The sequence below is a fragment of the Opisthocomus hoazin genome, chromosome 5, assembly GCF_030867145.1.
Source record: "Opisthocomus hoazin isolate bOpiHoa1 chromosome 5, bOpiHoa1.hap1, whole genome shotgun sequence".
Classification (NCBI taxonomy): domain Eukaryota; kingdom Metazoa; phylum Chordata; class Aves; order Opisthocomiformes; family Opisthocomidae; genus Opisthocomus; species Opisthocomus hoazin.
The window spans coordinates 64,458,420-64,470,181 of record NC_134418.1 but is presented as its reverse complement, the minus strand read 5'-3'; the positions used below and the strand labels follow the sequence as shown (position 1 = coordinate 64,470,181).

Below are 11,762 nucleotides of genomic sequence, written 5' to 3'. Positions count from 1 at the left end.
ACAGCCCTGGGGCCGGCGGCAATGCCCCAGCAGCCAGTGGCACTAGGGACACCTCTCAGCGGGCGCCCACAATGGATGACCCTGTGCCACCCACCCAAACGGTTCCGACAGAAAGCACAGGGACATTGCCTCCCGCAGCCAGGGGCATCCTCTCTGTCGCAAGCAGCGAGCAGCGCCCACGGGCTGCCGGACCTGCGACAGCACAGGGAAAACACGGTCCTTGTCTGAGTGCCCTTCCAGAGATTGAGATGGCTGTGCGTTTTCTGGGGGAGCAAGTCAGCAAGGCGGGAGGCTGGAAAATGCCTGCTGAAATTTGTCCCGGTCTGAACCTCTAGGCTGAAGCTGCCCGGTTTTGGAAGTCTTGACTCAAATACTTGTATACAGGTCAATGAAGGGACTTTGTCCCTCCTTGGAGCAGGGATGAGCTCTGCCAGATCACCAGCATGTGACGAACATGGCCCTCCCGCTTGCAGGCATGCTGTCCCGAAGGCCCACCCTGAGGAGAGCGAGGGGCCGCAGCGGGGTGAGCACGGGCACAGACCAGCCTGTAGCTGCACCATCGAGCCCAGCCGCTTTCCTCAGCCTTCACCGTGAGGCTCCTCTTCACGTCCCTCTGCTGCTCTGGGAGCAGAGAGCGGACTTGCATGTCTCCTCCAGCCTCGTCCCTGCCTCTCACCAGCACCGGAGCCCGTGTTTTCCTGGGCTCACACGTGTGATGCTCTGCAGTCTCTCTCCGCGTGCTAGGGCACGCTCTGCCTACAAGCAATGGCAGTGCTGCTGAGAAGCCTCCTGGCAAGGAACTGCACCTATCAGCCCCTGGTTTAGTCACTTCAAAACAATCTGGTTAGTAAGAGAGGGAGGAGGGAGGAAGACTGTACCCCAGGCAGAGACTGCACGTGGAAATACTGATGGGATGACACTGTTCTCTGAGAATTGGAGCAACTGGAGGAGCAATAAAACACCGCAGTTTCCATCCACATGGCTGTATCCCACGGACAAAGAAAAGGCAGGGATCCTATTGGAAGTGGCATCCAATTTGTATCTGTCTGGCCAGAACCAGTTCTGAGGAGATGCTGAGGAGAATCAGATGCTGCGGAGAGACAGTCTGAACCCTGCCCACTAAAACAAAATGAAAATGCATGAAGGAGAGTGCAGCTGGGGCAGCTGCTGTGCCCGGGTGGGCAGTGGGCAGCCCTGCTCCGGCAACAAGGGCAGTGACGAGCCCCCTGTGCCCACCTCCTCCTCTTCCCCCCGCCCGGAGCGTGAGCTGAGTGAGCACTGTGCACTGCCGGCTCTTGGGCTGCAGCTAGACTTGCTGCTCTCCCAGGTAAAAGCGGATCAGAAGATCAACGATTCGGTCAGCTTCTTGTGTTTTGGGGTACCCAACAAAGGCAACAGTTAGCCGCACCCTGCAGAGCAACCCTTCTCTTTGCTATTCTGGGGCAAGTGGGTTTTGCAGGTGGAAATCTCATCTGATTATCCATGAGAGTTGTCCTGTGAGTCAGTACTGGCTGCTTAGGAAACTCTTCTGTAACTGAATGCAAGCCAAGAAATTCTGTAAAGCCTTTTTCCAGCCACATTTTTTGGGTTAGTAGCCAGAAAACCCCAGCACATCAGGAAAAAAAACACTGGAAAACAAAAGAGAAGATGGCTTTTGTGGTTTTCCTTTGCACTGGTGTGTTCAGTGCGAGAAGGGAAGGTTTTGCTCCCTCTCTGACAATTGAGTTGGGGGGAGGATTCTCTGGAAAGCACACATTTTTTTAACTCACATACTTAGAAAAAGAAAAATAAAATCTCTGTTTACCGCCCAGGCAAGAGGTGCTGGTGCTAAGCCTCATTTTCGGGAAGTAAAACGTGGCAAAATGCAGGGGAGACGCAGGCATGCGAAGGAGGCACTGCGAACGAGTCAGAAGAGCTGAATTATATCCCATTCTCTCCTGGTGGCTGGACAAGTTGCTTCCCCCATTCTCCTCTTCATCTTTTTTCCATCCTGTCTCTGCGCAGCATTAGAGGGACGGCATTTGGGCCAGGATGGCCACGAGCTGTGTGTCCCACGTCCCCCACAAAGTGACTGCAGCCAACATGCTGCCATAGCGCGAGCACAGGACGGTATTGAAGCCTCTGCAAGAGGGGTCCTGAGGAGTGGGATGCTGAACACAGGCTGCAGCTGCCAGCTCCTCGCTGCAGTGCCACAGTATCACGCAAGATGGTCAAATGCACCTCACAACAGCTGTATTTCTTCCCCTGTAGGGAGGAAAACTCTGTGATGGAGCCTGGATGCACCCTGTATTTTGTTTCTGTTTAACTCTCCTGACAAAGGGACGTCCTCCGGAGACAGGATCTCCTCATACCAGGTGAGGCATAAACTCCAGCAGTACCCTGACCCTCTTCCAGCAAGAGAAGTGGGGCCTAAAAGATTTCAGGATCAGAAAAGCATTAATAAAAAAGCATTTTCCAGCCAGACGCTGGCATGTTGGTGATGTGACTTTCGCACTGTCACTGCAGGACTCCCAGCAGCTCTGAAGCCGTTCCAGTGGCATGTCTCAGCCTGAAACACGTCGCTGCCAGCGCTCCCAGTGCAAGTCTGGGCTGGGTTCACAGGCTAAGGGAAAAGGAGTTTTTCCACATTAAAGGCTTTCTCTCTGTTGACAGTAATAAACAAGGGAAGAGAGGAGCTGATCCTGTTCCCGTGGGCTAGGTTACTCACATTTTGCAATGCTTGGGGCACATGCATGGATGAAAATATAAAAGACAGCATACAAACATAAGAAAGCCTTTCCAGGCCAGACCATCTTCCCATCTGTGCTGTCTCCAAGGGTGGCCAAGAGCAGGTGCCAGGGCAGAGCACGGGCATGGGATGGATGAGTAGCAACACCCACCAGAGCTCCCCCAGGCACATGGCAGCTTGCAACTCATGGCCTCTGCCTGGACCTCCCACGCTGGGTTCAAAATCCAGGGCTGTGTCCTGCTGCAGGGGTCTGCTCCAGCCCCCTCGAACACACCCCAATCCCCCCAGCCACGGCTGCTGGAGCCATCCCTTCGGACACGTCTTCCAACCTGCCTGCCCCCACCCATCGCTGCCCATGCTCCCGTCGCTTAGCACCGGCGATAAGCAGGGCATATCCTCCGGGATGGGGCCTGCCCGAGGCATGCAGGATCAAGTCTTCTCCCGGAGAACCTCCTCTGGCAGCCGCTGTGCAGCACCACTCGGTTTCTCAGGCAGTGAGGCTGCCCCAGTAGTGAAAGCACCCTGGCTTCATCAACGTCATCCTGCTAGGAAAATTGGCACCGGCCTGGCCGCCCTTTGGCGCAGATCTCCTCGCAACCCCCTTGCCTTGGCCCGTGTCTCCCCCCACGTTACAAAACCACTCTGTCTTCGGGATGGCTTTGGCCTGCGGTTTGGCCAGCTGCTTCTCCCCGGGGGCCGCGCTCCCAGACCCTGCCTCCAGCCACCTCCACACCTGTTCCCATCCAGTGCCGGTTCTCCTCAGCCGGTGCAACCCCCGCTCAGCTTCTCACCGGCCCTTTCCTCCAGCCCCTCTTGCTTTTCCAGCACCCCCTTCCAGAAGACCACCTCCTCCCCACCCCACCCCACCCCACCAGACGCCTCTGGTTAAGCTGCTGTCCGATCACACACACCCCCCCCCCGCCCCGGGAGACTGCAGGCTCCGGGGCGCTTGGGACGAGGAGAGCGGGGGTCTCCGGCCCCCGGTGGGTCCGAGCCGGGGAGACGGGGGGAGCGGAGGGGGGGAGCGGAGCGGAGGGCCCCGCCGCGCCCGCAGCCGCCCGTTGAGCCGCGCCAGGGGCAGCCGGTGCCAAACCTGAATTACCGGCCCCGAGCGCGGCCGCGGGTCCCGGGAGCGGCGGCGGTTTGCGGCCGGTTTTTCAGGTCCCCGCCTGTCACAGACACGCGCGGGTACTTAAGCAGCCTCCCGGGGACCCGCGGGGCTCTCGTTTGACGCCGTGTCGGTCCCTGCCAGCTCCGGGTAAGCGCGGGCTCTGAGCTGGGGGTGCTGGGGGGGAGGTCGGCGGCTGGGGGTGCGGGGGGGATGGAGGGAGGAGCAGAGCTCCGGTGCCGGGGGCTGTTGGGGCAGCACCCAGCAGCGCTGCGGGGGGAGAGCTTCGTGCCTGGGGCGGGGAGAGGGGGGCTCGGGCAGGCGGGGACCCCAGGCTGGGGCTGCCGCGGGGGTCCCGCAGCCGCCGTGCGCCCGTCCGCTTCGTTCCCGCCCGATGCCGCCTGCTGCGGGGCTGAGCGGGCAGTCCGCGGGGTGCGTGACGGGCGGGGTTTCCTCCTTTGCGGCGGGGTCCCGTTCATTTTTCAAGCCCCCGTCCCCGCCTCACCCTGTGCGCCGTGCCGGCTGGTGCTCCCCGCAGCCGTCCCGCAGCGGGAGCCCGAGCAAAGCCGGGGGCCGGGGACGGGACGCGGCTCTGGGGGACGGGACGCGGCCCCTCAGCGGGGCGAGGGAGGGCAGGAGGACCCGTGTGCCCGGGGAGCTGCCGTTTCGATCCCTGCGGTGGATCCAGCCGCGGATGCTTCCAGTCGCATCCCAGCCCGACAGCGGGGAGAACACTGGGAAGGGGTCAAGGAGCCCGGGGGGGGCTGTGGGCCCCCGTCCGCTGGGCAGGAGCTGCTGCTCAGAGAGTTTGCCGGGGGCTTCGGGTGCGGTGAATAGTTAGAAACCCGCACAGCCAGCCGGCTACTGTGCCCGCCGCCGCTCGAAAAAGCAAAGCTGAGCAGAGATCCTGTCTTTTCTGGAAAAGTGGCCGCTTTCTGCCAGGACAGTAAATGCTGACGGGACTAGCGGTGCTGGGCAGGCACGCTGGGAGACAGAGGGATGTCCTCTCCCCTCTCCGGCCAGAGCTGGGAGCCCTGCTAGCAACCTTGGGGTGTCTCTGGGGAGCTGGGCGCAAGTGCAGGACACAGGCGGTCGAACTGCAGAGGGAGGTCTCTGCACCCCACTGCTCCTACCTCACATCTAGGTCAGGGCGCTCAGGGCCTTGCCCAGATGGTTTTTAGACATCACCAAGGATGGAGGTGCCCCCACCTCTCTGGTCCCCATGCCCATGCTGGACACCCCCCAACATGAAGATTTTTTTCCCAACATCTAACAAGACTTTCTCTTGCTGTAACTTTTGTCCATCAGCCATTGCCTTTTATCTCCTCACTCCAAAAGGGCCCTGGAGGTGCATTTAGATGCCCCACCAGCCACCCTCAGAGCACCAGGTGCTGCCTGCACAGCCACCATGTACACAGCAACGCTGGCTGGAGCTGCCCGCAGCCCAGGCAGCCCATGATCCACTTGCAAGCTTCTGCTGGTGGCTGCTCTTGCGTTGCCCCACCTAAAACCAAGACAGTTAGTCAGAGCCAAGTGTGACTTCCCCGGGGCTCTTTAGCTTGACGTGCAGGACAGAGCAGGTGCCACCGGTGCTACGGTTTCACTGTGACAGGGCAGCTGGCACTGTCATTTCTGCATGGGTGAGTAACCCCCTGCCACCCAACTCCTCACCCCTGTGCTGCCCAGGGGAGATGGCGGTGGGCACGGGGCTGCTCACAGAGCTGAATGATGACCACAGTCCCCCAGCCTTTCTGAAAGCCCAACAGATGGTTCACATCCTTTGCACTGAAAAAGACATTTTTGTCCAATGCCTGCAAAAATTTAGGCAGGAAAAATGCAGTGAGCAGAGGTGCTTTTCAGCAGCTGAGCAAAACAGGTGTGATTCTCCGTATTTCTGCCAGGCTTTCTTACATAAATGTAAGCAAGAAAATCACCTCTCCTGTACAGGGGAGCGGTCCTGGGCAGCCTGAAGGCCAGGCTCCAGGCCTGGGCTTAAACAGGGCTTCATTTAAGCAGCAGGTAGGTGAGAAGTGTTCCAGGTACGGCCAGTCGGGACCTTTAGGGACTCCTGGTGCTCTCTAGTCCTGTCATATATCTCCAATTTTTAGCACCCAAGAGGTGCCGAGTGCTGGGTGCCACGTGCTGCACAGGGCTGCATGGCTCCTGATGACCTCCAGGGCCCAGCAGAGCAATGTGGGGAGACCTGTAGAGCCCTCCAGGACCCCCCAGGGCTTTGACCTTTTCCTGAAAGCCATCTCACAGCCTGGAGAGGCAGGAACTGTTCTCCCTCCAGAGCAGGCGTAGAGGGGAGAGGAGGAAAAACCATCAGGCATCACATCATGCGTGCTGGGACACCCTGAGATGCCAGCAGGTAGAAGATGCTGTGTCCTACGGGGAAACGCCTCAGGAACCTGGAGACTATCAGAAATATAAACAGCTGTGCAGATGAAACAGTGACAGTTGAAGTATGTGTTGCCTGTGCAAATCAACGCACACACACCAATGTATATTAATGCAGCAGGCTGCAGACGATGATTTATGAACCGCCGGGACGTGTTGCTGCAGGTGGCCCAGGCTAGACGCATGATCCAGAGGTGATGAGGAGCCCTGTGTTGACTGGGCTTTCTAGGAGAAGGGCAGGTGGCTCAGTGGGGTGCTGATCAAGTAGGAGAGGAAGGACTCGTGGCCTGAGCTTGGCCTCATCTGCACTTTGACCTCATGGAGAGCCTGGGAGCCAGTGCTGGAGAGCAGCACCTCAATACCAGGGGATCTCCTTGTCCCCCTGCATCTTTCCCCAGGCAGCTGCTGCCGCACGCCTGTGGCCGCAGCACTCTGCAGACCAGGCCAGCTCGCCTCGCAGAGCCGGGGGTTAAGGACGGTCTTTCCCCGGCCCATCCAGGGTGGTGGATGGTGCTGTGTACCAGCACACTCCATCACGCTCAGAGATGCTCCAGCCTTACGCAACCACTATGTTGGAATCGGTATTCACCAACTGACTCAAGCAGAGTGGGCTGTTTCACAGTCAGCCCTGGTCTATTTATAAGCCCCTACTCAAATGCCAAAGGATCCTTTTATTAGTCAAAGCACGTCCTACATACAAGGGGGTGGCCATTGCTTTTTGAGGGAAAGCTCAAAGAAGAGGATCTCTCCAGCTGGCTCTCTGCAACCCGAGAGGCAGTTTGGGAGCTGAGCCCCATCCCGGCAGTGCTGTCAGCAAGTGAGAGCCCCGGGGCATCCAGTACGCCCGCGGGTACCTAGCGGGTTAAGGTGAGTTGGCTGTCAGCCAGGAAAGCAGCTGGGTTTAAAGCTCCGCAGTCGGGGTGCAGCACGATGGAGGTGCCTGGGTTACATCCCCGAGCCAAAGGGAAGGAGAACTGGACTGCAAAGTGGAGGCAGGGCAGGTCTGCAGCGGACAGCCCAGAGGAGTCCAAAGGTGGGCCAAGGGCTCCTGGCAGTGCCGGAGAGCCAGCAGCACCAACTGGCCCACCTGGCAGAGACGGGCCGGGCAACTCGGACAGCAGCAGGGCAGATCAAGAAAGGCCACATTTTTGCACCCAGCTCCTCCCCCACCAACACCCCACAGCTTGGTTTCGGAAACACCGAGATGATTCAGTGTCAAGGGACTTCTGCATGCTTTGTGGGGGCAACGCCTCGTGTTTTCATTGACTGAATTGGCAGGCTCGACCCTCTGCCGCGCGGGAGCAAACTTGGAGCCCTGCAAAAGAGAGGTGTGGGACTTACCCAAGACATACTTGCTTGTTTTGCTTGTGCTTTTGCGCCAAGTCTGCCAGAGGTTTGTGCAAAGCGCAAGTGGGACAAACATCACTCTGGAGGAGAACATGGGCTCCTTGCTTCTGCTGTTGCTGGGAGCACCTAGCACTGATCGCAGCAGAAGGCAGCGAGTACTTGGGCAACGGACATGCATGGGGTAGGGTCCTCCGAGGACTGACCCTTTGCTTACACACCAGAAAACAAGCAAACAAACAGTTCAGCGATGCTCAGGAACAAGAGGACTAACTGCTTATGCTCATGCCTGATAACATTAAATATTAGTAAAAGCAAAGCAGCTCACCTGTCCGTCACCAGCTTTGTGTGATGTCTGGCCACGCTGCTCGGAGGAGGACCAGGACACTGATCGGGGGGAAAATGGGGTGACTGATGGGTCCAAGCCCACGCTCCCAAAAGACCCTGCATCCTCTGGTTTGGGAGTCCCTTGCGCAAACTTGCCTGGTCACTGGGGAGACGGAAAAAAGAAAAAAAAAGAAAACCCACTACGCTGTATGCCAGATACTGTCCCCTCACCCAGAGGATAAAATAACGTTTTCTAATTAACGTCTTTAAATTAACCCCCCCAACATGCCCATTGCTGTGACATCACTCCCAAGTGACGCCCAGGCCTAAATACGGCTGTAAACAGGAATTGTCCCCACGGGAGTCGCACTGGCTATAAATACAGCAACAGGGGAGCGCTGAGCAGAGGACAGGCTGCACTTCCCCACCAGCTGAGGCTGGTGAGGCAGCTCTGACGGGCGCTGCTGGCGTGCGGTCGCCACAGCAGGGAAACTGAGGCAGGAGTTGCTTGGGGGGCTGGGGCTCCCGGCTGGGCTCACCGGCATGCTTTTGGGAAGGGAGCTATGCCCTGCTGTGGCCAGAGGCCACTGGGGAGCGGGGAGCTGGTGGGGACGGGGATGGCAAACTGGGGCTCAGCCCTGGCCACTCCCAGCTTGGGTAGTGACACTGGCCCCTCTCCACAGTGCCTGGCCCCATAGCCCTGCCCCAGGAGGAGATGGCCACGGAGAAGCCAGTGACTCCCACTGAGGAGCAGCTGGAGATCCTGGAGTACAACTTCTGCAAGGTGAACAAGCATCCCGACCCCACCACGCTGTGCCTCATCGCGGCCGAGACCGGGCTCTCCGAGGAGCAGACCCTGGTGAGTGCGTGCCCCTCGCCCCCGCCTTGGCACCGGCCCTGCTCCCCCTGCGTGCCCCTGTGCCCCACACGCTCCCCCCGCATCTCCTGCCTGCCCTCTCCCCGGCTCGCTGTCACATCCCCCGCACCCTTCTGTCCCCTGACCGCACCCCCTGCACCCCTCTGTGCCCCATAAGCTCCCTACTTCCATTCTCTGCACCCCGCTACTCCTTACTGCACCCCACACTGCACCCACAAGTCTCCCCTGCACCTCTGCAACCCCCAGTGCACCCCCCACCCCAGGCTGCACCTGCAGAGCTCTACTGCACCACCGCACCTCCCTGTACCCCACGTCCTCTCTGCATCCTGTGTGTTCCTGCCCCTGCGTCCCCAAAGCCCCTTCCCCCTGTAATCGCAGCTCCTTCCTCCCACACCCCTGGCCTCCCGCACAGCAGCCCTGTGCCCCACTGGGATCCTTGTGCCCCCCCCCAGCCCGGGAGCCCCATCCCCAGCTGGGCTGGGACACCAGGCTAGTGGTCCCCGCAGCCAGAACAAGGGCACACCCCGAGGGTCACTGCCTGGCTGTGGAGCCCTGAAGGTACAACCCCTACACGCCGTCCTTTCCTTCCAACCCATTTCTGAGAGTCTCGGGTGCCCAAACACGGCTGGCTTCACGCTCTGAAGAAACTACAGTCATTTTAACACCGATACAGGATAGACGCAGCTCCCGCAGGACGTGCTGTGGGACATGTTCAGGCTGTGCACACCCCCTCACTGCAATCAGCTACTTCAGCATTCCCAAACCCAGAAGTTGGGCGAGTCCATCAGCCTCTCCAGGAGACACAGGCCTCCAAATGTTCCTCCACAGGGACAGGCTGCCACTGCCTGGGACTTCCACTGAGCCCTGTGCTCCATCTGGCTACCTGCAAGCTGCCCTGGGCTTCGGAAGCAAACGGCTCCTTCCCAGTTCCTGCAGGCTGTGGTGCAGCCATTTTTGATGCAGGTGTCTGTTAAGCTACTAGACCACAGCAGCGCTGATGGGTATAGAAAAGAAATCCAGCCCACTGGAAAATTAGCAGCATTTTGCAGAGAGCTGCCAAGCCTGGCTCTCCCTGGGCAAAGCTGAAGGGATACGAGAGCCGAACAGGCAAGGCCGGCATTTACCCTGTCGCAGGGAAGGATGCTGGTGCAAGGCCCGTTGCACTGATAGTCCTTGGCTGGAGGGGGAAAGGAGAGCCCTCCTCCGCTGTGCTTTGGTGACGGACAGGTACCACTGCTTGTTTGAGGCAGCACCCCTGAAATACCTTTTCCTCCTTAGAAATGGCACTGCTCCATTTTTTTTTCCTGAAGTGAATTGTAAACACAGGCCATATATGCCCAGGACACCTCTGGAGATGTCTTAATATCTTTCCTGATAGCCATCTGTTCCGACAAACCCAGAGTGCTCCTAGAGATCTGGAGATGAAGGTCATGTTAGGGACAGGTTCAAGACTGGGATGGTGAGCTGCAAAGTGCCTGCACTGCGTTATCGCCCAGAGAATCATCGCTCCTGACATCTGGAGTGCTTTATTGGCTAGATATAGCAACCATCTTAATAAAACATTTACTGAAAATGAGATGCAAAGAGGCAGTGAGTCAACAGGAGATGATGGTTTAGCACAGGAAGCGAAATTTTTGGGAGGAGGCTGGGCAGGCAATCATCTGGCTGGATGCGGTCCAAGGCAGCGCTAGTGCGAGAGCCGCTTGCAGAGAGCACCGTGGTGGTATCGTTATGGACCACAATAGCTTCAAAAATAGCCATGAACAAATATAGCAACAAAATGAGCAGCAACAAAGCACATCACAGGCACGTTCCCAAACAAAAGGCTGAGCTGTGCTTCCGGCACACGCGTTGTACCTCTCTTCTTACGGCAGCGTGGCTTTACCCAGCTGCATTTTATCTGACATTTTAACTTGTGGCTGTGTTGAAGTGGCAGCAGCAGCTCTGGGAGCTGGCTTAGAGATGCTGAGTTACCACGGAAAAACATAGCCATGCATATTGCTTGAGAACCAAGATCATTTTTAACCCCTTTTTTAAATCTGTTTGTTCTGAAATTTATTGAGAGCTACTGCATTGTCTCTCTCAATCTTTCTGAAGCAGGCCAGCTTTTGATTCCCGTTGGTTTTGGACCTGCAATGATTGTTCCACTGCTCCAGCCATTTAAACAGACACCACCTAGCAGCTCCTTAGGTGTCTCTTACTCTGTTTGCGAGAAAAGCCTGGACTCACAGCAATAAAATGAGGACTCACCCATGCTGTCAAGGTCTGAACCCAGCAAGAGAAATGAGTCTGAAAGAGGTGCACACGTAGGTAACAAGACTGTTCGGTCCAGAGTGGCTGTCCTGCTGCCTGGGGACAGCGCAGCGCCTTGCTACGGCACACCAGCACCCCGACCTTCCCTCGCCTGGTCCCACGTGCTGACCGCATCTGCACCTTTAGCAAAGGGCTCACGCGGCCCAGTGCACTCAGTCTCTCATTTTTTCTTTTTTTCTTTCTCCAGAAATGGTTCAAGCAGCGCCTGGCGGAGTGGAGGAAGTCTGAAGGGCTGCCCTCGGAAAGCGGCTCTGTCAGGGACTAGAGGACGCTGCTCCAATCCCCGTGCCTGCTGTAAATGATGGTGAAGCTCTTCAGAGTGGGCTCCCTTGGGGTTCTTCTGTTGCAATATGTCTTGAGATGCAAAGTAATACCCTGCTATTTAACATAAGTTTTATTTAAAGTGTACATAACCAGGAAAATATATATGTGTGTGTGTATACAGCTTCTGATGGCTGCATAACCTGCCTAGTGATTCCCATCCATTAACAGCGGCTGCAGAGGGCAAGGCAATCTCATGCCCTTGTGTCCCAGGCTTGCAGAAAAGCTGCCATGAAAGGTTCAAACATAGAAGGGGGCAAAAACAATTTCTGTTCTTTACAATCCCCAGAGGCAGTGCCTGCATGCTAGCTTTAATATACAGATCATCCAGAGAGGGGGCACCT

The 11,762-nt window shown here is 57.5% G+C and overlaps 1 protein-coding gene across 4 annotated transcripts; it reads left to right on the top strand.

The window, feature by feature from the left end:
- The first annotated feature begins 3,818 nt into the window (after nucleotides 1–3,818).
- HOPX (HOP homeobox) lies at nucleotides 3,819–11,544 on the top strand. Of its 4 annotated transcripts, none has more exons than XM_075420121.1 (3): nucleotides 3,819–3,986; nucleotides 8,591–8,766; nucleotides 11,285–11,544. In XM_075420121.1, exons 2-3 carry the CDS (start codon nucleotides 8,623–8,625, stop codon nucleotides 11,360–11,362), a joined length of 222 nt encoding a protein of 73 aa, XP_075276236.1. In that variant the 5' UTR covers nucleotides 3,819–3,986; nucleotides 8,591–8,622; the 3' UTR covers nucleotides 11,363–11,544. The 4 variants fall into 4 exon arrangements, with proteins under 4 accessions (XP_075276236.1, XP_075276238.1, XP_075276235.1 ...); XM_075420123.1 differs by lacking the exon at nucleotides 3,819–3,986 and adding an exon at nucleotides 7,013–7,103; XM_075420120.1 differs by lacking the exon at nucleotides 3,819–3,986 and adding an exon at nucleotides 8,262–8,347.
- Nucleotides 11,545–11,762: the final 218 nt, after the last annotated feature.

What these genes read in the sequence shown, in the direction of transcription:
- HOPX (XM_075420121.1), top strand. Translation starts at nt 8,623, where the DNA reads ATGGCCACGGAGAAGCCAGTGACTCCCACTGAGGAGCAGCTGGAGATC. An exon ending in TCTCCGAGGAGCAGACCCTG is followed by an intron (nt 8,767 to 11,284) that starts GTGAGTGCGTGC and finishes TTCTTTCTCCAG; the next exon opens with AAATGGTTCAAGCAGCGCCT.